Source organism: Manis pentadactyla, chromosome 10, assembly GCF_030020395.1.
Source record: "Manis pentadactyla isolate mManPen7 chromosome 10, mManPen7.hap1, whole genome shotgun sequence".
Taxonomy (NCBI): Eukaryota; Metazoa; Chordata; class Mammalia; order Pholidota; family Manidae; genus Manis; species Manis pentadactyla.
In genome coordinates, this window is record NC_080028.1 from 37,121,456 (window position 1) to 37,147,605 (window position 26,150).

A 26,150-nucleotide genomic window follows, 5' to 3' on the forward strand; every position below is an offset into this window, starting at 1 on the left:
GCCCCTCCTGTTCGTAAAGACTTCCAGAAAAAACACCCTTGTTTCTCCAAGCTACACTGCTTCAGCACGATATGTCCCTCCTCCAGGAAGCTTCTGTTTTATCATTTCCAATCGCTCCATTTTCTGGTGCCTTAAGTTAAACAATGAGTAACAACATCTCCTGGCTGCCCACTTTTGCCAAGGCTTGACATTAACACACATCACATGCTATGAATCACAAATGAAATTTATTGTACAGACACCAAGACCACAGCACTTTAGGTGCAGAGCCAATATGATGGGATATATACCCAGAAACATGTTTCCTGGGGACAGTGCTGGGGAAAGACACAGGCTTTGAGATGAGGTCCTCAACAGACTACCTGGTGGGAAAAGGCCCACCAGAAGGGCAATGTAAGCAGGGGCCGGGAAAGAGGGCAGAGCTGGAAGCACAAATGTAGACAATGCAGACTATTCCCCAGGGGGCAGAGGGTGGCACTGACTCCAGTTAATCGGATTGGAGAGAAGAAATTTCAAAAACTGTATGTGGGTATCTCTTTCCCCCAAAATACCATCAGAGATGAATGACAGGTTTAACTTGCTGTCAGTTAAATGTACAGAGACAGGCTTCTACATTCTGGAGTGGGAGAGTCAAGGGCGGGACTCCCTCTTGATCCAAAAGAGAAGGTCATGCTGTAACCACAACCTTCACCTGAGTCAGAACCACCCTTTTCAGAGCAAGAGCCCTCCCCCTCCAGAACCAAAGCCTCCTCTGGAACCACCTCCAGAGCTGTGTCCTCCTCCAGAGCTAGAACCTCCTCAAGCATTGCCTCCAGAGCTGTATTTTCCTCCAGAACCGTATCTGCCTCCCAAGCTAGAGCCACCTCTGGAGGCCCCTCCACCGCCACCACTGGAGATCTGTCCTCTGCCTCCAGAGCCATAACTGCTGCTTCCAGAGCTGTAGCCTCCTCCTCCAGAACTGGATCCTCTACCTCCAGAACCACGGCCTCCAAAGCCAGCATTGGACGCCACACTGGAGGAAACGGTGCTGCTTGTCACCGCTGCAGAGAGAGGTGGTGTTAGCACAGCAGGTCCACTGCCTCAGCCTGCCTCCCCACACGCCACCCACAGGACAGGAGCACACCCAGGCACTTACACACTGTCACGTTGTTGCTGATGTCTCCAGACATCCTGTCGGGAGGGAGAGAAAACAGCTCATGGCAGAGCACTTGGGTTCTGTGTACATGTTTTACCACTTCCACCCAAAAAACCAGGCCCCAGTGCCTTCCAGAGCCCACCTCTTCATGCTGCCAGATCACAGAGATGTGGCAAGCCCCACATTTCTGCATCACTGGCATCCCAATCCATCTCAAATTTTTGCTTTGACAAAAATGATCAAAAAGCAAATTCACTCCTGACTTTGCAACCCGTTTTTGTATTTAACTGTCTTTTAGAGTCTGATATTCAGAATCCAAGCCATGCCAGGAATTTTGAAATGAGGCTGCACTATGAGCGTTTAATTCAGAAAGAATTGCAGCACCCTCCTGATACCGCCCTCCTGCTCCACCCTCCTCTGCTTCATCTGAAATCTTTCCCACATCCTCTAGCAAGCTGGAGATGGAGGCATGGCCTAGCAGACAGAAGAGAGCAACAGCCCAAGCAAAGAGGCTCTGTCATCCTGGCTTGCTGGTGGCCTGGGATAGCTTTTCCCAGATTAAATCACCAGGGGTGCTGCTAACTGACAAAGGTCCCAGACCACAGCAGGAGGAAAGGTTCCCCTTTTGGGGGTTAGCAAATGGTTCTGTTTGTCACTCCAGAAACCTACAAAGAACTAGGCTGGCACCTGCTCCAGGTGAGCAGTCAGCCAGTCATGCCTTGGCAGGCAGCATCTTCCAACACACGATCTCCCCACTCTGGGTCACAAGGTTGGGGGAGAAGAGGCTCCTCACCCTGCAGACCCAGAGACCAATGTTTCATTCAGACTGTCTAGGGTTAGCCTGTCTTCACAGCATTCTGTTCTCTCTTTCAGAAAAGACCAAAATTAACTTATTGCTTAGTTTAACTTAATCTGCTTTGTTAGTCATCCACATTGATGAATCTACGGGCAGTACACTAATGCCTGAATCTCTGCTTGGGGAACTCAGGGATGACAGCCCTCAGCCAGCAGAAGACCCTGCCCCACTTCTGCTTTCTCTACCATTGCCTCCAGCCCTGGTTCTAGGAGAGAGGGGAACATGGGCCAGGGTACCATTCCGCCCTCCCAGGGCCCCTCACCAGCTCACCGGCTCTCCTCGCCCTCCAGCATCTTGCGGTAGGTGGCGATCTCCACATCCAGGGTCAGCTTGATGTTGAGCAGCTCCTGGTAGTCGCGCAGCAGCCCAGTCAGGTCCTCCTTGGCCCGCTGCAGAGCATCCTCCATCTCAGCCATCTTGTTCTGGGCATCTTTGAGAGCGTGCTCTCCCTTCTGCTCAGCATCTGCCATGGCTTCTTGCAGGCTCTTAGACTAGGAGAGAAGGTGACAAGGTTTCTGTTCATACAGAGAGTCTGCCTGCAGAAGGGGAGAGGAAGCAGAAGTGTTTAGGGTGTGGGAAGCCAGAATCAGCAGCCCTGGAGTGCTGAGTCTCCCTTGAGTTAATGCAAGACAACTGTGCTGAGACTTGCCGCTGTCTCTGGGCCATCATCTTCCCAAATCACCTTTAACTGGCCCTTACACTTCCCCATAATGACCTTTGATCCTCACAGTACAGGCCCAGAGTCATAACCTCATTTTATAGCTGCATAGGAAAACATTCTATGTGGACTGCTTCACAGAACTGCTGCTTAGGGAGTCAACTCTCCACCCCACATTATCTCTTCTAAAGCTAACCTATGGCCTCAGGCCACCTCCCTGCAGCCCACTGGGCCTCCATCACATGGTCAGGCAATGCAAGGCTTGTGCTAAGCATAGATGGGAAGTTACACCTGCCATTCTCCACAAGTCAAGTGACCTTGTTATTGTTCCTGTTCACTGTGCAAACAATCAGAGGTTAACACATTTCTGGCCCTGTCCTCATCCTTACTTTAAAAGGGCTCTCAGACCACTCTAAAATTTATTATAAGCCTTAAATTATGTTACACATGAGGCACTGGGTACAACATATGCTAGCCTTAGTTTCCTAGGTTCTCCCCTGTCCCTCTCTCATACATGCACTCACACCCCTGCATAGAACCTCCACCCCACACCGAGCCCCACTGAGCTCATGGAGCAGTGCCAGTCCTCAGGGCCATGCCACACCTGCTTCTTCGCATGGGTGATCTCCCCTTGCAGCCTCTGGATCGTGCGCTTCAGCTCACCGAGCTCCATCTTGACTTCTTTCAGGCTGTCCCCGTGTTTCCCGGCAGTAACCTGGAGCTCTTCATACTGTGCAGGAAGAGGAGGGCAGTTGCAGCTTGGAGGAAGCTTGGCTTGAGCTGAGGAAAGTCTGATACTGGTCCAGGGAGGACCAACCGAGCTGAATGCCATGGCGCCTTCGTGGGAGGTGGAGGACCATCTCACACCCACAGAAGACTCAGTGCCATTTTTTATTGAGGGCATTTGGGGTACTATGGGCACACTTTCTTGGGAATGATGCCCAACTTCCATTCGACAAAAACACCCATAACCTTATAATTTTCTGGCTGGGGTGAAGCCCAGCCTGGTGGCAGGGGCTGAGGCCCCTGCTCTCCTCATACCCACCTTGGTCTGGTACAGGGTCTCTGCCTCGGCCTTGCTCCTCTGGGCGATCTCGTCATACTGGGCACGGACCTCAGAGATGATGCTGTCCAGGTCCAGGCTCCTGTTGTTGTCCATGGACAGGATGACGTTGGTGTTGGTGATCTGCTGTTGCATCTGGAACAGCTCCTGCAACACACGGGAGGTCTGGCCATGGCTTCCCTGCCCACAGCCAAAGGCAGTAAGGAGGCAGCCCCGTCCCCAGGCTTAGGGAAATACACAGATTCCTACACTAAGCATGCACTGGGTGGCATTTAAAGCAATATAACCACCATTCTTAGGCCTCTGTCAAGGTTGTCCTGAGAATTATAGGAGAGGAATCTGTGCTTCTGAGCCTCCTATTTAGCAGCCTTTACCATTTATACTGTTTTGATAAGTTTAATACAGTTTGATCCCCCCAGAAGGAAACCAGCCACTGGTAAATGCCTTCAATTTTATTTCCTGTTTCAGAAGTCACATGTGTGCCTCTGGGCAGAGACGCAGGGAGAATATTGCATTTTGGTATCTGTAGTACATGGAATCGGAAAAGAACAAGTCTCTTCTTAATGGGAGCTGGACATTTGGGGAACAGAGTGAGGGGAAATTGTCCTGGGATTTCCTGAGCCCTACTTGTACAATATCAGAAGAAAATCCCCTCTCCCCCAAGATCTACACCATAGAAGCTCCCGAATGGACCAAAATGATGGCAAGTTGAAGTTAGGCAGTCCATAAACCCCACTGATGCCAACTTCCCACCAAACAGGAAGGACTTTCCTTTGGTGGGAAGGGTAGGAAGCAAGGATCTACCCAGGAATAGCCTCCTTACCACATCAAAGAGGGTTCTCATGAACTCAACCTCCTGGTTCAGCACGCCTGCCTTGGCCTGTAGCTCCACGTTGGCCTTGTAGGCATTGTCCACATCCTTCAGGGAAGGTTAGGGGCCTCTGGTGAAACTCATGCCTCCCCCTTCTTTGCCCAGGGTATGGGTCCTACCCTCTCTTGGCCACCCTTCTCCAGCCAGTCACTGTGAGTGGCTCTCCAGCATCCCACGCACCTCAGGGAGCCATGTCCCCAAGGGAACCCATTTGGCCTGGGGTCCACAATGCTGCAGGCTCCATGCCCACTTCACTGGTCCTGTCCCCTGACACCGTCAGAGCTCTAATGGGACCAAGCTTTGGAGCCATTCTCTCCCTCCAGCTTGAGACACTGTGTTCCCACTGTGGGGCACAATGGTCTCAGTGGCTTTCAGCAGTCCTCAACTCATCTTGTCTGTCCAGCCCACCTCTCCCGAATTCTCTGGCTTCTACACCAAAGCCTCTGTAGGCACCGGGCTGAGAACCTACTTGCCTTCTAACTCAAGCCTTTGTCAGCACAACTGACCCCATCAATCGGCAGGTATTCTAAGAGAAGTCCATTCCTTCCTCAGCTCTTTAGGAGAAAAATTAAGCATTCTCTGTGTTTTTATCTTTCATGATCCAATAGGCACTTTAAGAAGCTTATTGGTGGTAAATGCTCTAGCCAATTTCCAGAACAACTCCAGAAACTTAAACTACAGAGACACTTTGGTTGCCAGTAAAACCAACCATGGACACGCCTCACCCCTTCCCCGGGCTACTGCTTTTTCTCAGCCTGTTTGGACATCATGGACCTCTAAAACACCCTCATTCCCACCCCAGCCATGACATTCTCTCTCTCACCTTTTTAAGCGTCACAAACTCATTCTCAGCAGTCGTGCGCTTGTTGATTTCATCCTCGTACCTGTTGGGACCCAGGGACACAGCCATTATATTGGTTCTAGTTTGTTGACTCTTTCCCTTTTTCCACTGGACTCACCCCAAATACTTCATCCTCTGGCAATATTAAGCACTCTTTAACTGTCTCAGTTGAAACTATGATATCTCAAATGAGGATGCTTTCTATAAATTAACCCTCAAATGTGAATAAAACACAACTTCTAAAGCCCTAAATATCTTCCTCACAAATAATCTACAAAGACTCAGATGCCTCTCCCTTTTATCACCACAAATGCAACTGGGAGATGAGTGGTTTTCTGGGGGACAGATCCAACGACTCAGATCAATATTTTTCTCACTCAGTGTTTACTCTGCCACCTACTTCTTCTTAAAATCCTCCACGAGATCCTGCATGTTGTTCAGCTCTGAATCTTGTGATGTTCTTTCTGCCAAGAGTGCATTCAATTGATTCGTCAGTTTTTCAATGTACTCCCGAAAACTGGGCTCCAGGTTGACTCTGTGGCTTCTGATGTCGATTTGCTGCAGCAGCTCCCATTTGGTCTGCAGCACCTGGTTCTGCTGCTCCAGGAACCGCACCTGTGGTGACCAGAAGGAGAGTACATGAGCCCTCGGTTGCCCTTCCTGCCAACAGACCACACCTGCCAGAGTCTGCTCTGGTCCAGCTTCTGGATGCAGGGCAGTCTACACAGCTTTGTCCTCACCAGCTGGATGCCAGATAATGCCAGGCAGAGCTTCAGAGCTCTCTGCCTCTGCAGCTGAAAAGTTCTACAGACTCCTAAGGTTACATCTGGCCCTCTCCATGAAGAGAACTTCTTTTCCTACTTCACTGCCCACTATTTTGTTTGCAGCTACTCCCAAGATTCCAGGCCATTTCCCTTTTCCATCCTAGTTGAATTCCTGGCAAAGGTCCCATAAATTCTTGGGAGAAACAAAAGCAAGCATACACTGGCACTGCACCTGAAGGTGCTGCATGTGAGCACGCTGGAGGGCGTGGCTCCTCAGTTTGGGTTTTGAGAGCCTTGTAAATTCCGTAGCTTCATTTGTTTTGAAATAGGAGAAAATGCTACTACACTCCTGAGTGACCCCAATAAAGATTTTATGGGTCACGAAACTTGGAGTGCTTCCCTTGAAGGCTGGAATCTCATTCATCCCCAAGCAGATATTTCAGGTTCTGCTTCCCAGGATTTAACAGAGTGGTAACTTCCAAGGAAAGGAAGACTATCTCGGAAGAGGATGTCTTCCCAATCCCTTCCAAACCTGCTCTGTCACATGGCCTGAACTGGCCAGCCAGTTTCTTGTCTATATCAAGGTTTCTGTGATTTTTCAAAATTTTCTCTAAGTGGTATTTATTTAGCCTGAAACCATAAACCCAAAGGCACAGATCATTCCTATCTGCAGGCTGTTACAGAAGATGTAGCCGCGAAGCCGGCATCTTTCCCATTTGGATGTTGCCAGTAACACAGGCCAGTAAGACTGCAGCAGTGGTATCTGAAAGAAACAGATCTTTGTCATTCGCTTTTCAATTAGCCTGGAAGGAGGGCCTCCTGAGCATCAGACAGAGCCATCTTCTCTTGACGTACCTTGTCAATGAAGGACACAAATTTGTTGTTGAGATTTTTAATCTGCTCCCGCTCCTGAGACTTCACTTTCTGGATCTCTGGGTCGACTTCCACATTGAGAGGTTGCAGGAGGTTCTCGTTGACAGAGACTTCATGGATACCTCCACCAGGGAATCCTGCAGGCCCCAAGCCCCCAGGACCCCCAAAACCTCCAAAGCCACCACCCCCTCCGAAGCCACCTCCACCAAAGCCACTGCCCCTGAAGCCACTGCCCCCTCCGAAGCCACCTCCTCTGCCCCCAAATCCACCACTGGAGCCTCCTCCAGCCATACTAAGGGAGATGCTTCTGGTCCCTCCAAGGCCAACTAGGCTCTGACTGCTGAAGCCACCTCCACCGAAGCCCCCTCTGCCACCGCCATGGCGGCTCAGGCAGGAGAAACCAGAGGCTGATCTCTGGCTCCCACCAGAGACCACGGCCGAGCCTCCGCTGAAGCCCTGGAATCTTCCTCCACCTCCTCCTCCAAATCCCTGAGATTTGTACGAGATCTGACAGCTCATGATGCCTTTGCCCAGCAAGGGAAGCTGAAGATTCCTGAGAGGAGGTAAGGCTGGAGACTCAACTCAGCTGTTGAGACTGTCAGGGTCCTCTTATATACCTGCCAGCGAGGCGTGGGTGTGCTTGGGTGTGGGCCCACTTAACGCATGGGTTTGGTCTGCCTGGAAGCTATCCTGGTGAGTGATTATCAACCTAATAACCATTAAAACTCTACTAACAGGCTCCATCCCAAAGCTGCTTTGATTCCAATTTCTCCTGTTGATCTGGGCATCTATCATGCAATTCGATTTCTATGAAATCATCAAAAGAGGAGATCAGTATGTGGGTTTCTCAGTCTGAAAAAGGAACTTCAGCAATGTTGCTCCCTCTTCTGTACCAACCCAAGGGAGGGCAGCTAACACTCAGACCTGGGCATCTTGCCACCCAGTTCAGCTGATGAGAGAGACTCTAGGTCTAGAGACTGTACAGAGGCCCCTCAGTACCAGCTTTATAGCTCTCCTTGCTTTTCCCTCTGCTCCAGGAAGTGCTTTTGCAGAGCACACATGCGATATGGGGTAAAAAGCATCCTTTTACAGAAAGAAGTTGACCTACAATGCTTCAAAAAAGTTGTCATTTTTCAAAATATCTTGACTCTTTCACACCAAGAATGAGAGTCAATGAGGAGAGAATTTCATTCCTGTAACCAAAGTCTTTATAACCATCAACTCTGTCAGTTTTCTATATGAAAACCCAGAAGATGAGGGGCATAAGGAAAGTTTCTCTGTTCCTGAGTGTGTCTAACTCTGGGCACCCAACAAAAGGTTGCAATCAAAGGCTTTATACAGCTCTAAAACCTAAATGTACATTGATTCAGCTAGTCAGTAATCATGTGTTGCCCAGTGATTCTGCTAAGCAGTTAGGAAGCTGTGCTCCTCAATGGCTCCCAGAGATGGGTGACTATCAGAAGTCCCATAGAGTCACTAAGTGCATATGAATATGGGTGTTACAAAAACAGATCCGATAATAGACAAATGTGCTAAACAAAGTTGCTAGTTAATAGCAAGACCTTGATAAGTTTTCATCTTCTTGTACCTCCTCCCCCAAATCTTCCATCCATCCCTGAGTGGGGCTGAGAGGGGGAAACAGAGAGCTAGCAATTAAAGATATCCAATGTGCAATAAGTGAATACTGAAGGAAGCAAATCCATGTGTCTCCTTGATTTTTTTCCCCAATCTGGTTTATATAATCATAATCATGCAAGTAAATCACAAAGCTGAAATCTCCGGGGAAAGCCTCAATCCAGAGCCAAATGTGTCATTATCTATGGATGTCTGAACAACACCTTAATTGCCCATTATGCCATGGTAACTCTGCCAAGACCTCATCGGCTTCAGGGGGGTCTTAGTCCCTCTGTGAAGAAAAGGAATGGACCTCAGTGGAGCATCTGCCATGTCCTAGGCTTGTGCCAGCACACAGTCTACATGTTTTCCTGCTCTATAATCCTGCTTTCAGACCCAGTCTCCCTTCCTGTACTCTGCACTGGGCACCCTCCCCTTCCAGATTAGAGCCATTCACTGGGTTTTGAAGGTCAAGTTGAAGAGGGTGAGTCCTCCTCTTCTCTCTAAATGTGGAAGGTAGGATTCATGCAATTTAGTTATTACATAACATTTTATTTCCATTTTTTAAATCTTTACCTTTTACATGATCTCAATGTGCTCGTCTCAAGCACATGTTCTGCCTTTAAGGGGGTGAGATGGGAGTTAAGGCTCTGGGTTCTGGCTGTGATTTTGCAGCTGACTTCCACTGTGATCCTCAATTTCTTCACCTCTGAATGGGGAACATTTATTCTGGATCTCACTATCCCACAAGGATGCTGACCTGTTGGTGTAATAGGTTTTAAGCTTTGCTGTCTCTGAAAATAGAACAGGGATCCTGTAGGATAAAATCCTTCTTGCAACAAGCTGCTGGCAAGCCCAGGCCCCTAAGTGCTTCTCCTCAGAGGTTTTCAGAAGCACATCCCTTGGCCAGTGGAGCAGAAAAGAAAGTCCCCAGTGCTAAGCTGAGAGGGATGACTGTTTAGCCAGTGGAAAAAAGGATGAATGCTGACCCCAGATTCTCCCCGTGGGAATTACATCCCCCTCATACTCCCTTAGTAGCATGAGTACCTCCTACAGACTCAGCACAGCTTCTTGTGTTACAATGAGCCACCTCGCTGGACTTCTGTAGGGCAGGCCAGGTCAGATTTATCTCAACCCCAAACCTCTATCCCCTAGCACAGAGCAGTCACTCAGGGAGTAAGCCTACCACATGAAAATCATCTCTAGGGTTTGCGGTTTGGAATTGCAGGTTTTCCCTGATGTGGAAATGTGCTGTTAGCAATGCTTACGTCTTCACAGCCTTCCCAGTACCTGTTCCCTAGGGATTAGGGATCCCCCACCCCGGGAAGGTGCCTCAGAGTTCTGTCCCACCCACCACCCACCCCACCCAGTGAGCTAAGTTAGTCTCTCCTTCCAAAGCCTCAAAGCATCAGCTGAACTGAGCTATCCACCCTCAAGCCGGTCTGGTTCACACTGCACTAACCAAGTGTTTGCCTTTCAAAAACAAAACAGAACAACAAACCCTCCTCTTCCGGCCCCTTGCTGCTGAGTTCAGGCTGCTCAATGGGCCAGAACCCATTCAGAATCCGATCATACTAAGAAAAAAGTTCAGAAAACAATGAGGACAGCCAGCAACAGACTGGAACCATGCTGCACACAGCCTGCAGCAGAAACCTCCCCAGGCAGCTGCTGCCCCATCCCTGCACCACCTGCTAAGCCCGGCGCCTTCTGTCTGAGCAGGCAGGTGCTGCCCCAGAGAGCTCCGAGTTCTAGCTGCTCCAAGGGAAGGTGGCACAGGAGGCTTGCAGGCTCCCAACGGGAGCCACTTGCTCAATAACTCCTCCAGGGAATTCTTTGTAAACAATTATTTTAAAACTGCTCACTCAGTCTTTACTCCCAGCTGCTGACCCAGGCCTCAGTTACAGCCCTGGGCCCTCCTCCTTTCTTACCTAATATGTTCTTTCTCATTTTGTTGTTTTCAGTTGACTCGATTTCTTACCACGAACCCTGGAACCCCATGGCTACTGAGTCTAAGGTGCCCTGGTCAGACTGCTTGTAACCTGGAAGCCAGGCTGGCAGGCAGCCAGGCCTACCCCACTGTGAAGTACCCAGCCCCGCACTGTGTTTTGGAATTAGGACACTCCAGGACATATACACCCGGCTCCACAGGAGAGCAGGCCCTTGCTCACTGCTCAGAAACAACACACACCCCAAAACAGAGGAGGAATGAGGGCAGGAACACCGCCTGGGACATGGCAGGGCCTCAACACATGCTGGTTGAGTTAATGACACAACCCAGCAATCGAGGAATGAGGCCTCCAGCACAGTGCCTGGAACATAGTAGGTGCTCAACAATGTCACTTCCTTACCCACTGTTGTGGCCATAGATATCCCATGGAGTTCTCATTTGCTAATTGGGAATTGTCTCATTTCCAGCAGATCTGACCCAGACAATGGGAAGTTACACATCTCAGCCTCGCTGCCCCCAGGTCAGTCCCCAGCTTAACGCACCTTGTTCTGTCATGGCTACCTACAACTTAGGGGGCATGTGCTTTGGGTGTTAAAATGCTGTCTAGTTAATGATATCACTCTGACATTTGTGCCTGTATGCTTCCACATGTAACATGTCTTCATCACACAGAAAAAGCTAGAAAAGTGTCTTTGTGACACTTGTGGCCCCTGTACCAAGTGCCCACTGGGAGTTCCATCAGATGCCTTCTGCTCACTCCTTTCCTCCCTCCTGCAGAGCCCACCTCACCCTTCCCCATCACTTAAACCTGCCTCCATCACATGACCTCTTGTACTTCTTTCAAGGCTTCCTGTGTTGGGTTGGCTGGGGATAATGGTAGGAGGGGGGCAGGTGGAGAAGCACACCCCCCAAAAAATAATAAGAGCAAGAAAAGCGTGAAAACAAATGGAATTATAAACGACCAAACAGTTTCTTATTTCAAGAGATTCCTGTTCCTCAGTGTAGCAACAAATCTCTTCAAGATGCTCTCGGACCTGTGAGAGCTGGGATGCCTTGTTTTGGAAGGAATGGCCAAAGGGCTTGATTCTGGATGACCTGCTTGCTACAGGAATCGAACAAAAAAAAAAAGAAGATAACTGTTCAAACCTCTCTGGACAGCTTTTTTCTTTTCTTCACATCAAAAACCATGAGTCTTCCAAACGCTTCTTCAAAGCTTTTTAAATTCTAAAAGAGCAAGTGAAATCATTGCTAATTAAACAGTGCATGTTTAATAGAGCAAGAACAGTTAGTTACTTATTTCGAATGTGCAAAGTTTATGATGCAAATTATATTTTTATGAGCCACCGGCATGCTTCATAACCCATCAGGCATTCAAAGTTTTATATGTGACTCTGTTTAGCAGTACTTCCAAAAGGAAAACTCTGTGATGAACTGGGAAGAGCATGTTTAGTTTAAAGGTCAAGTCCCTGTGCCAGGAACTGGCCATGTGACCTTGGAATGTTGCCTCTCTTGCTGGGCCTCCCTCTCCTCACCTGCAGACTGAGGGGTTTGGAAATCAACAGGAGTAGAAAGAGCATTAGATGAGGGTCAGAGAACCTGCATTCTATTTGCAGCCCTGTACCCAGCTGACCCCAGGACTAGGGGCAGCCTACAGCCTTGGCTTTGAGCCTTGGTTTTCTCATCTGGGAAATGGAGCTGTTGAACTTCATCCCCCTAAGGGTCCACTGAAGTCATTTTGTGCTTCAAATGCTCATTCATAGGAAAAGCCCCAAGGCTGAAGCAAACTCGGGGGGGAAACTTGGAAAAGAAAACTCACACACCTACCCCCACTGTCATTTATTCTTTCACTGAGGGACAGTGGAAGAAATGGCAGCCAAGGGCAGACAGGGGAAGCTGGAGAGACCAAGGGCAAACAGCTATGGCTTCAGTTAAAGAAGGAGAGTTTTGCCCTTAGAGGGGAAACAGAGAAACCCCAGCAGGCTCTGGCCATTGGGGTCTGAGAGGCACAATCTCAATACATCTTGATTCCCCAACCGTAAGCTCCTCCTGAGTTTATGGCTCTGTTTTTCAAAGAAGCCTAGAAATAGAGTTGATCAATAAACAGTCGCCCCTTTGAAATAACATTTCAACACTTACAAACATGGAGCACAGCTGCTGAACCCCAGGTCTACGACTCTGCCTTTCATTCTGTGTCTCTCCTTGGCATCAGCTTGCCAGCATACCTGGGAGCAGGCAGAGAACTGCACCTCTTCTTCTGGTGCTCCACATTAGCCACTCAGAAACATTTTAAGAAAAGTTCATCTGCCTGAGATTTGGAGTCCCTGGGATATAAAATCTCCAGGCTCTTTCTCCTCCCTTGGCCATTTTGGGCATTTGTGTAAACACCTTGATTTATTTGGGTTGGCATGCTTTGGTGCTGCATCTCTGCCATACAGAGCAAGAGCCAAAGATGGAAATGCCATGGAGTCTCTCAAAGAAGATCCTTGGGAAGTGCAGGGTCTGCCTGGACCCCAGCTTCCCCACCAGCCCTCCAAGTCAGCATTTTAGCTGGCATGTGAACTCTAGACAGGAACATGCAGGGGCTTCCTGACCCCTGTCTTTTAGTGAGGGCCCCAGACAGCCCCACCTTCTGGTCAGGGTCTTTCCCCTGGAAAACCTTTACCATATCTGTGGTACATATATTGGAAGCCCCCAGAGCACAGGATTGGGTCTGTACTTCTCTCTGCAGGTTTAACGCTGTGCCATTCACTCCTAAGCAGAAATAATGCTTCTCTGGTAAGGAAGTCGGTAATGACAGAATCTTGCAGTGGGGATGCATGGCAGGGCTGTCAGCAAGTTCATGGAACCAGGTCATTGCTGACAGTTGCCATTGCCCTGTTCTGTGCAGACCAGCCAGCCAAGCCCCAGTCCTCTCTTCCGCAGACAGCAGAAAGGAGGGACAGCCTCCACGAGCAGGGCCCCTTGGCGCCCCTCCCACTGGGGCAGGAGGCACAGCCGCAGGAGGCACTGGCCCGTGGACGGAACAGCAGCAGCTTGTCCACCTCGCTCAGCCTCCCGGGCAGGACCTTGACTAGTGCCCATTTTCACAGCACCTTGTCCTTTGCTAGGTGTTCATTTTTACATTCCTAGCCTCATTTAAATCTGCCAACAATCCCATGAGATAGGATTTATAGGAGGGGAAGCTGAGATATGGAAGGATTTGCTATAATGACATAGGGCTTGTGCCCAGAACACATCCCAGGATTCCCAGTATCTGTCTCCAGATTCCAGAGGGCCAATGGTTTGGAACGGCCACCCTCCCTGGCTCCTCTCACACACCCTCCTAGTTCACCCCAGAGGGAGCACCTGCTTGGAATCCCGCTTTGCTAGAAAGCTTCTGCTGATGCCCCTCACAAGGTGCTCACTCCTCCTTCACCCTGTCACCTTCCCGCACCTGCGCCCTCAGCTCCTTTTACTTCTTTATTATACTGCTTGCTCAAGAGGTCAAGCCATGTTTGTCTGTCTCCACCCACAAACCCTCAAGCTGGGCTCTGAAACAGCAGTGCCATCCGTAAAGAGTCCATGGCTGGGCTCTGCGCAGATCTTGCAAAATCAGATGCTTGTGCAGTGTGCACAGTTCCATCGAGGAAAGGGAGTAAAGCCCTTCCAGGTTCTCACTGGGACCGTGACCCAAATACATGAACACACCATGGTCCTGAGTTGATCTTGCTCCCTTGTGTTTCTTGCCACCTGCCCCAGGCCTTGAACATAAAGGAAATAACTGAAATGAAAGATTGAAATGAAATAATATATGTAACAGCACAATTTCCAGTAGAAATCAAATGTTTCTACTTTCCCATTCTCTGTAAAAGTTGCAGAAAATGTCTAGAAATTCCAATAATTTGGTAATGACATACAAATGACAGCACATCCTAGGCTGCATCTTGCCTCCCGACTACGCACTGTACCTGAGGCTCACAAGTTTGCCTCGCAGACCTCCCTACTCCCTGAGGCTCCTGTGCCTTACTGAGCCCCATTCTCAGCTTTCAGTCAGCTCAACCCTGCTCAAGTATTAACCAGCCACTCATTGCAGAGCTGCTGGTAATGGCCTAGGACATCAACCTTCCTCCCAAATGAGTCTTTCTTTTAAAAAGAGGACTCCTGAATGCCTCAAGTCCCATAAAAATGAAGCCATAGGGAAGAATGAGGACTCCACCTTGGTCTCCAGGCAAGCAGCCTTTCCCAGGTACCCCGACTACACCTCTGTGTGTGGGTCCCACCCCACATTGAGCACAAGGAAGAACAACAAAGGTAATGATTGCACCCATCATGTAACACTTCAGGTCACCCTCCCAAATATCATTTCATTCGGGGCAATCTCTTTCTGAAATAATCAAGGCAGGTGTTATTATGCCCATTTCACACATGAGCAGACTGAGTCTGTAAGTGCAGAGACCTGCCTGAGATCACCAGATGAGTAACTCGGCACACCTGGGATTGTACCAGCGTCTTCAGGCTCCATACTTCTGTGAGCACCACTTCTGCTCACTCCACCCTCCTCTGCCGAACCCCTGCTCCCAACACAGAGATTTGATGAGAGTGCTATGCCCCTCTGGAAGGCCCTCCACCCCATGCTCACATCTGCATCAACTAACAGCTCAGAAACACGTGAGAGACCACCCACCATTCCTTCACACCAGACTGAGTTCAGTGACTTGCTGAGGTCACATGACTAAAAGGTGATAGAACAAGAACCCAGCCCAGCAGCTCTGCCACTGAGCCATACCGCCGCTGACGGTGTGGAATTCCAAAGCCCTAAAATACCCTGTTGTTGTAGACCGACAACAGGGGCTTAATAAACAGCACAATCAATGCTCGGTTACCCATGATTCTGGAAAATAGGAAGTAAACAGGAGCTGTGTCCTTTCCAGGCTGCTGAATCTTTCATTGCAGTGCGTCCCCCAGGCTGTGAAGACGTCAAACTGACTGTTCATTCCTATTCACACCCCTGTGGGTGGCTAGGGAAAGGGTTTGAAGGTTGGGTCCAGGGACAATAAAATCCAAGCCATCAGACCCTCATAACCAGAAGTTTGCAACTGTCCTGCCACGGGATAGACTGCATTTCTCCCCTGGTCCTGCCAGGTGCGCACCTCTCCACAGTGGGTGCTGGCAGGTCACAAGTGCCCCTGAGGGTCCTGCTGCACACCTGGCCTCGAAGCCCAGTGTCCTCACTGTGGAAACCTTGTTGATGCATTGTCAAGCCAAGAGAGAGGATTCTGGGCAATGAGGAGCCAAAACTGGGGCCCTCCCCCTGGAGCCCAGAGGAGCTTTTTGAATTCAAAGCACACCCTGGCAGTTAGCACACCATGCCATGAACAACCCATGCTCAGGGACTGAATTCTGGTATTTTCTGAACTGAACAAACAAAAACATTCTCCAAATCACCTATGAGATCTGCTCAAACCAAGACCAAACTTTAACACTTTTTAAAATAACTGGTCCAACTATTATGGAAGTTAAACCTGAGACTTGCAGAAGGAAACGAGAGGAAGAAGAATTGGGCAGATTCTGGGGAAGGCAGATGGGGACTCAAGGTGGAAGTGGTTTCATCCAGGGTTTGAGTCTTCTGAAGCACCCCTGCCTTGGGAAAGGCCAGTCTACTCAGGTATCTCCAATGGAGTTAAGTCGCCATCTCACAGGGCCTCCCCTACCTCTGCCAGACAACTGACCCTGGGTGAAATGTCCTCTTCAATGACCCCTGTCACTTCCGAGCAAGAACAGGCCTGGCCCTCCTCCATACAACAATGGTGTGGTTTACCATCAGTGACAGTGACCATCACACCCACCCTCAGTCATCTCTGATCTCCTTTCAAGTCCCTTCTCTGCCCCGTTCTAGCCCCTGAGCTCACACCAGCTTCTCAACAGGGTCACTCAAACTTTCCAAACACGCAAGACTGAGCTCAACAGCTGGGGGGAGACTGTTCTCCCACTACCAGAAGAGGGATTTAGCTGCTTCCTTACATCTTTCCGACAAACAGAACTAAGAAAAAGTCTTTTCGTTATTCCCAAAGGGCTTTCTGAAATACCCTAATTGCACAGGCACTGCCCCTGCGAGCCTCTGCCTTGAGGTGACCAACACAGGTACCATGCCTGGGTGTAAAGGAGTCTTTGTGCCAGCAGAGGACACTCCAAACTGTCTTGACAGAACAGGGCCTATTGACAGATTGGAAACTGGGTGTAGCACCAGGGAGGGGTGGAAATAAGCCAATGTGAACCGGGGAAGGTCACAGGTTGGCTAAGAATGTGCCATTTTTCTGATAATAGACTGGCAGGGAGTGCCGCGTTCCCTCCAGCAGGTATGGGAGGGGCAAACACAGTGACACAGAACATTCCAGAGCAGCTTGGGTATCCATCCTTCCAACAAACAACCAAAAATTGATGACACCACCCAAATGTCTCATGGGCATCCTTACCCTCCCCTTCACCTGGCACAAGACTCCGGCTAACTGCAGCTCCAGGAAGCAAATTTATAGACCACTTCTCTGGCCTCCAACTGTAGTCAGCCTCCTAGGCACACCCTCTCCACAAAGAAGGGGCCTGTAGTACCCACTTCATTCCTTCCTCCTACCAAATCCTGACCATATTTCTAGGCTCTTCTCAATTTACAGCTCCTCCAGGAAACTTCTGCTCACACCTGGCATCTCTTCCTTGCTGCTTGTGTAAATGTGCTTCCCTCTTGGTTTCCATGACACCACGTTCTCACTCTGCCCATCCTCAGTGCCTGCTCCTTTACACTCTTTACCAATTTCTCTTTCTTTGTGGATTCTGTTCTTGATTCTCCAGTCTCTCTCCCTTTCTTAAAAAAATTAATTTCTTTAATTGCAAATGAAATTGAAACTAATGAAAACAGCCACACAATTCAGGGGTCCATATAATAACTTTCTGAGACAGAGATATGGCCTTTCCACAACTCCTCCCCCTCAATACCAGCACGCACACATGCACACACACACAGAAAAAAAGGTTCAGTTGAAAATATGTGCCTCATATTATCCCCCTGGATGCTCTAAAAATGTCCTCAGCCATAAAATGTCCGAAAGCTGTAATAGTGCCCTAGGGATCTTTTGGGAATCTGCGGGGACATTTTTTGCTTGTCACTGTGATATGGAAGGCTGATAATGACATATCGTGGGCGCGATCCAGATTAGGCTAGACCTCCTGAACAACTTTTGAATGCCCCACCATTTGTAACGGTTCAGCCCACAGCCCAGCTCCACCCAATTTCATATCCCATACACATGCAAAGTGGTTTAGCTCCGTTTTCAGATATACTGAGTTGTTAAGGAATGCAACTACTGTGTAAATCAAAAGAAGGTGGTATTTTCTTTTCATTAGGAAGATTACAGGAATTTTCATCTTTTAGGAAAACTGTCTTGTCAATGGCAGAGTTGTTCACAGTGTTCAGGTTGCCAAAACAATACGCCTGCATCAGCCTGCATCTGTAGCTGGTGAGCACATGCTGAATCTCCCTGACCGGTGCCAACATCTGGTGCTGCATTATGTTTTCTAAAACAGTCCTTCCTGCAAGTAGTGACTCTATAGCATCTCACTACACTGATGGACAGTGACTGTAATGGGGTATGTGGCAGGGACTTGATAATGGGGGGAATCTAGTAACCACAATGTTGCCCATATGATTGTATATTAATGATACCAAAATTTTTAAAAAGTAAAAAAAAGTAAAAGTCCTTCCTGAGAATTCACAAAGTGAAATATACATGATATTATTACCAGTTTTTCTGTTCCTAATAGTAAAAGGGTGTTACTTTAACTTTTGTTATAAAACAGAAGGCAATGAACAGACATCTTTAGTATAACTGACCTATATTCTTTTTCAAAATATACCTTTATCAATGTCCATAACATCCCTGCCAAATTTCCCACACACGTTTTTTTATAAAACAGGGCAGCTGTATGAGACTTTTTCACAGTCCCTCCAAGGGACTAACTAACCTTCACTGGAAGGTCCCCATTCCAGTGATGATTCTCCTGAGAGGTTATGGTTCCTAAAATTCCAAGCAAAGCATAGACACTGGTTTAAGACTGTATTGCAGAATTCCCAAGAGCTAATGAACAGCCCCTGAGGCTAGTAAAGACCCTCCCTCAAGGGAAAGAGTGGGATAGCACAATTGAGCTAAGCTGAGCTAGGACATGATAAGCAAGGGTTTCAGGAAGACTTGTGGGATTCTGCTGTTTTCCCAGGGGTACTAGATGGTTGTCTTAAGCCTGGAATTGTGGGAGAGGATGCAGTTAGTGCAGGTGGGAAGCCCATTCTTCTCTAAAGTTAGATGAATCTCAAAACTGTATTAGAGAGTTGGCTGTGTGAGAGTCACATACTTATGGAAAGAAACTTTGGTCAGTTATGAAAGAAAAACTGGCCACTGAACTAATGGCTGCGACGCTGTGACCATTCAAGGAGAGCCCCAAGGCTCAGTCTGCCAGTGAGCAAAAGGAAGGATTCTGTCCTTCCAGCTCAGACACTAGGAGTGAGACACATGGATCTACAGGAAGAGAAGGAATGTGCAGGTATCTCAAGGTAAGGGCAAAAGCACTGAAATTCAGTCAGAGGCTACAGCATATGGGCAGAAACCACAGAGAGATTCTAAAAGGCTTATCTACTGAAAATCGTGCAATTCAAATCCCAGTGGAGTGGAGACAGTCAAGTCTGCGGGGGGGTGGGGGGGATGAGGGGAGTGAGAGGTCGGGGTGGCAGGACATCTGAGAAAGGAGAATAAACACATGTGTACATTTTTGCTTGAATGTGCACATATACCCAGTGGGGGGGGAATAGGAGAATTTTTATCACACACTTATACTTGCCAAATTTCCCTCCTTCTGAATATTATTACTTAGATAAGCACCAAGCCTCACATCCACACTGGACCTGCCCAAGAATGAAATACTGGAGTCTCAGACTTGAAAAGGTCATCACTAGATCTGGGGGACCTCAGTATCTTGGCTGGTTAGCCATGAAAAATTATCTGACCTCTAAGTTTTCTCCATTCAAGCAAGTTTCTCCCCTAAATTTATGGCTTGCCTACTGAGAGTTCTCTGCAATTCTCTCCCTACCCCTTCTTCCTAAGTTATCTGATGATTTGCTCTAAGTTTCAAACTTCAATTGACTTTACAATTTACCTCGCTAACTCCAATAATTACAGGGATAGGGTAGAGGCACCTCAAAAGCATTAACTCGTTGTTTTTTCCCATTAACCCTCTTACAATAGTTTGTGATTACCCAAGCCAGGAATGTGGGGCCACTCTCAACTCTTCCCTTCCCTAACCCATTATCCAGTCCATCACCAAGTCCTGATGATTTAAGGCTCTTAACTACCTCTGGAATGTAGATCATCATCCTCATTTCTGGCCACTCTACCACCATTAAGGATTTGACCTAAAGTTCGCCTTCACCTTTGCAATAATCCCCTAACAAGTCTTCTTACCTCCAATATGGGCCCCTCCAATCTGGCCTGGGAGATCCCTCTGAAGCACCAATCTGACCATGTCTATCTCATGTTAAATCTCATTATTGACAGGCCTACCTCAAGAAACAAGAACAGTACCAAATGAGGAGTCTAAATTTACAACTAGAGAAATTAGAAAAAGAAAAACAAATGAAACCCAAAGTTAGTAGAAGGACAGAAAGAATAAAGAGCAGAAATAAATAAAATAGAGCATAATAAAATAATGAAACTATCAATGAAACCAAGAGGTGGCTCATCAAGATAATACACAAAATGAACAAACCTCCAGCAGACTTGTCAAGAAAAAAAGAGAGAAGACACATATAAACAAAATGAGAAATGAGAAATGAAAAAGGAGTACAAATAATACCACAGAAATACAAAGAATTAGTAGATAATTCTATGAAAAATTATATGCCAATAAATTGGGCAACCTAGAAGAAATGGACAAATTCCTACCAAAGTACTCCCTTCCAAGACTGACCTAGAAAGAAATAGAAAATCTGAGTGGACCAATACCAGTAATGAAATTGAATTGGTAATCAAAAAACTCCCAATGAGCAAAAGCCCAGGAGATGGCTTCATAGGTGAATTCTACCCAACATTTAAAGAATAGCTAATACCCACACTTCTTAAAGTATTCCAAAAAATAGAAGAGGCAGGAATACTTCCAAGCTCATTCTTTAAGGCCAACATCACTCTAATGCCAAAGCCAGACAAAGTCACTACAAAAAAAGACAATTATAGACCAATATCCCTGATGAATATAGATGCAAAAATCCTCAACAAAGTATTACCAAACCACATCCAAAAATACATCAAAAGGATCATCCATCAAACCAAGTGGAATTTATTCCAGGGATGCTAAGATGGTACAATATGCATAAATCAATCAATGTGATATACCACATTAACAAAATGAAGGATAAAAACCATATGATCATCTCTAGAGATGTTGCAAAAGTATGTAACAAAATTCAACATCCATTCATGATAAAAACTCTCAACAAAGTGGAATATAACTCAACATAATAAAGGCCATATATGACACATGCACAGCTAACATCAAACTCATGGGCAAAAAAGCTGAAAGCTTTTCCTCTAAGATCAGGAGCAAGACAAGGTTGCCCACTCTCACCACCAGTATTCAACATAGTACTGTAAGTCCTAGCCACAGTAATCAGACAAGAAAAAGAGATAAAAGGCATCCAAATTAGTAAGGAAGAAGTAAAACTGTCACTGTTTGCAGATGACATGATACTATATATACAAAACCCTAAAGACTCCACCAAAAAACTATTAGAACTAATAACTGAATTCAGCAAAGTTGCAAGATACAAAATCAATGTACAGAAATCTTGTGTATACTAACAATGAACTAGCAGAAAGAGAAATCAGGAAAGCAATTCCATGTCAGTTGCATCAAAAACAATAAAGTACCTAGGAATAAACCTAACCAAGGAGATGAAAAACCTGTACTCTGAAAAGTGTAAAACACTGATGATAGAAATTGAAGAAGACACAAATAAATGAAACTCTATCCCATGCTCATGGGTAGGAAGAATTAATATTGTCAAAATGGCTACCCTGTCCAAAACAATTTACAGATTCAATGCAATTCCTATCAAAACACCAATGGCATTTTTCAATGAACTAGAGCAATAATCCTAAAGTTAATATGGGACCACAAAAGACTCCAAATAGCCAAAGCAATCTTGAGAAGGAACAAAGCTGGGGGTATTATGCACCCTGACGTCAAGATATACTACATAGATCAATGGAACAGAATAGAGAGTCCCAAAATAAATCCATGCACATATGGTCAATAAATGTATGATAAAGGAGCCATGAATATACATGCAATGAGGAAAAGACAGCTCTTCAATAAATAGTGTTGGGATAGTTGGACAGCTACATGCAAGAGAATACAACTGGATTACTGTCTAACTCCATACACAAAGTAAACTTGAAATGGATTAAAGACCTAAATATAAGACATGAAACCATAAAACTCTTAGAAGAAAACATTGGCAAAAATCTCTTGAACACAAACATGAGCAATTTTTTTCTGGACATACCTCCCTGGGCAAGGGAAACAAAAGCAAAAATTAACAAGTGGGACTGCATCAAAATAAAAAGCTTCTGTACTGCAAAAGAAACTATCAACAAAACAAAAGGGCAAACTACAGTATGGGAGAATATATTCATAAATCACTTATCCAGTAAGGGGTAAACATCCAATATACACAAAGAACTCATGACTCAACACTGAAAAAACAGATAATCTGATTAAAAAACAGAGGACAGCAAGTATATGAAAAAATGATCCACATCACTAATCATCAGAGAAATGAACATTAAAACCACAGTGAGATATCACCTCACACCAGTTAGAATGGCCACTATCCAAAAGACAAGAATAACAAGTGTTGGTGAGAATGTGGAGGAAAGGGAACCCTCCTACACTGTCGATGGGAATGTAAATTGGTACAACCACAATGGAAAGCAATATGGGGCTCCTCAAAAAGCTAAAAATAGGAATATCGTACAACCTACTTACTCCACTTCTAGGAATTTACCCAAAGAAAACAAATCTCTCATTCAAAAAGATATATGTACCCCTATGTTTATTGCCACATTATTTATAATAACCAACATATAGAAGCAACCAAAGTGCCCACCAATAAATGAATAGATAAAGATGTGGTACATACATACAATGGAATATTACTCAGCCATGAAGAAGAAAGAATTTGGGACAACATGGATGGACCTAGAGGGTATTATGCTAAATTTAATAAGCCAGATGGAGAAGGACAAATACCATATGATTTCACTTATACGTAGAATCTAAAAACAAAATAAAATGAACAAAACAGCAGTAGACTCATAGACACTGAGAAGTGACTGATAGTTACCATGGGGGGAATAGTTGAAGTGAGTGGGTGAAATAGGTGAAGGGAATAAAGAGGCACAAAACCTCAATCATAAAATATATTAGTCACCAGGATAATAGTAAAGCATAAAGAATGAATACAGCCAGTAGTTCTATAACATCTTTCTATGTTGATAGATAGTAACTACACTAGTTGGGGTAAGGATTTAATAATATATATAACTGTTTAATCACTATGTTGTATCTTGAAACCAATATAGTATTGTATATCAACTATACTTCAATAATAAACAAATAAATGGAAATCCCAGTATAGGCTCCTTCTCACCTATCACAGCTGTTTCAGTGATGAAATGCCTGGAAAGTGACATTTCCATAAGCAGATGTCCCATATGCAGGCAAGATTTCTTAGGGGATACTCAGATACAAGACAAACTGTGGTTTATGCTAAATTCTTATTCCACTAAGCAGTAAGGCAACACCTTTGTCTCCCATTGGCACCGTGCATAGTAGCTTGTAATAAGCCAGTAGTTCCCAAAACCCCATCTGAGAATTTCAGACTCACAAACTACAGACCAGACTCTGTTGAATGTCTATGAGGCCCTTCCTGATTGGACCTAACTCTTCACCCTCAGTTCTTGTCACTAACTTCATGCTCCTTCAGATGTTCAAATACTTCATGAAATTTCACTCTTCAGTGTCTTTAACAATATTATCCTTCCTGCCTGGAGTATCCTTCTTTGACTTAAATGTCCTTGTCTGCCTTGACTTTCCTTGTCTACCTGGCAAACTCCTATTTATGCTCTAAAACCCTGCCAGTCACCATTTTTAATCACCCTCACTTCTGTATGTACCATTTCTATACTCTTTGTGTGTTTTTATCCTTGCATGAGCCATGTGATTGTAATGACATGCTTGCATACTTCCCATTACCCAAGTCTCTAAGCTCTTTGAGAGCAATAACCATGTCTCACTTAGTATCCCCAGTGCTTGGCCTTGGCCTTCACACATAGTATGTGTGCAGTAACTATTGAACTAAACAGAATCCATATTTTTCCTTTACTAGCTTTCTAGTACTAATGCATTTGGGCACTTGATCTTACTCAATTTAATTCTTCACTATATACTGACTTACACAGGATTTCCATTTAGTCCTGTGACCTTACAAGGACTTTTGATAAGTTTTACTGCAAATTGCTTTGGTCTGTTTCATCTTTGACTTTAACAAGAAAACCCAAGTCCAGATGAACAAGGACATTCCCAATACTGAAATATGACTAAAGAAAGTTGTAACCTAAGAAAGAAATTAGGAAATGTGTGCCAGAGTGTTAGTTAATTCATTCAACAGTATCCCAGTGCCAAATCTGGTGCCCCCAGAGGTCTGCTCTCCCATGGAGGAAAGTAAACCATCATCCTCAAGGCCCACCAACTCCCATTGTTCTAAAGCCACAAGCACCAAGCCACCTTTTACGACTAATTCAGTTTCCCTGGTATCTTTATAACAGGATGGGGAGGCTTTGGCACTTCAGTCACTGAAAATATAGGTTCCCCCACAAACAGATACATGGACATTCTGCTCATACACTTGTGTGTTTGGTTCACAAATATTGGCCCCAGACACAGATTCAACTTGGGTGCATTAATGAAATCAATTTCATATTGCTGCAGAGCTGTCCCTGGGCCACAGTGACCATGTCAAGGTACTTTCCTCCTTGGTGTCCCTGACAGCCACTTTCTTCTACTTCTTTGTCATTCCCTTTTAATTTCATTTAACTACTTTCTGTATGACATATTCACAGTTCATAATGCATATTCACATTATATATTTTATCCTCCTGATGTCTACAAGCAAATATTCCCATCCCCATTTCACCTACAAGACAACTGAGGTTCAGAATGATCAAGTTATTTGTCCAAGGATCCACACATCCAGTAAGCTGTGAATCATTTTCCTTGGCCAGCCCCTTAAATGCCACAGTGGATTAAACTCTCTGAATCAAAGTTCCTTGTTCTTTCTATCCACCATAATGCTTTCCAGACTTTCACGTCCATCCAGACAGGAAGCAGCTCTGGGGAAAGAGTGACTGGGGAGGAGGGGTAGAGCGCACTGAGTTGTTCTTACGTAATACTCTTGTTGACCCTGGAGCTGGGAAGACTTTTCCTAATTGGAAGCTAAGAAAATTGATCTTCAGATAACTTAACTGATTTTTTTCATGGTCATAGAACAACTGGAAAGCTGACGTTTATTTGCTCCCTAGGTCAAGCCTCTGTTGAGCTATCTGGAGATTGACAAGCAATGTTACCATAGCCAGGTCATCAGTGCCACCATGTCATTAAAATTGGCACCCACTGAGTGCTTACTATGTGCTAAGCCATGTTCATTCATCAGTCTCATTCAATCCTCACAATAACTCCCTTGAGGCAGACATATTATCCGTATTTTAGAGATAGTAAAACTGAGGTGCAGCAAGTTCTTTAGCTTGCACATTATCACAGATGTAGTAAATAGTGGTGGTAAGATCCAAACCCAAGCATATCTGAATCCAAATGTCCAGGCTCCTGATCACTCGGTTACCGTGTTGTACTATTTCACAAGTAAGGACTATATCTCCACAAATGAACTTCTTAGATTAAACAAAGCTTTGGGTAGTGGCTAAAAGAGAGAGGAAATAGATACCCAGCTCCCCATCACCTTCCTTGGTTCTTGACCTTCCAGGCCAAAGTCTGTGCTCTGGCTCTAGCAGCTGCTCACCCGGCATTGCCTCCACACCTCTCATTACTGGCTGTTCCACATGAACAACTACCTTGCCAGGCAATACTTGCCCTCTTCTCAATGCCAGACTCTTCCCTCCCAAGCTGCTTGCTCGCTACCCTTTTCAAGAAAGCCTTCTCAGATGAACACCCCAGTCTCTCCATTTCTCCATGACATCTCCACCCCTCTGAGAAAGACCTTGTTCTACTTAAATGTCAAATGTTTAAAGTTAAATGTCACCTGACCAGCTTCCCTGTCTTGCCCATCATATTCACGTGTCCCAACTCCCCCTGTGCCATGAGGCTCTAGGTTCTTCTTTCCCTCCCACAAATCTCCCATCCAGGATAGACAGTGCCATGAACAAAGGAGATTGAGACTC

The 26,150-nt window shown here is 46.1% G+C and overlaps 1 protein-coding gene across 3 annotated transcripts; it reads right to left on the reverse strand.

The window, feature by feature from the left end:
* Positions 1 to 216: 216 nt before the first annotated feature.
* KRT2 (keratin 2) lies at positions 217 to 11,849 on the reverse strand. Of its 3 annotated transcripts, XM_036915172.2 has the most exons (10): positions 11,770 to 11,849; positions 9,252 to 9,435; positions 5,825 to 6,039; positions 5,407 to 5,467; positions 4,536 to 4,631; positions 3,695 to 3,859; positions 3,254 to 3,379; positions 2,262 to 2,482; positions 1,136 to 1,170; positions 217 to 1,040 (listed from the first exon to the last, which is right to left on the reverse strand). In XM_036915172.2, the coding sequence occupies exons 3-10, from the start codon at positions 5,854 to 5,856 to the stop codon at positions 799 to 801; spliced, it is 978 nt and encodes a 325-aa protein (XP_036771067.2). In that variant the 5' UTR covers positions 5,857 to 6,039; positions 9,252 to 9,435; positions 11,770 to 11,849; the 3' UTR covers positions 217 to 798. The 3 variants fall into 3 exon arrangements, with proteins under 3 accessions (XP_036771067.2, XP_057342623.1, XP_036771065.2); XM_057486640.1 differs by lacking the exon at positions 9,252 to 9,435 and having other exon boundaries at positions 11,770 to 11,843; XM_036915170.2 differs by lacking the exons at positions 9,252 to 9,435; positions 11,770 to 11,849 and adding an exon at positions 7,044 to 7,743.
* Between the last annotated feature and the right edge of the window lie 14,301 nt (positions 11,850 to 26,150).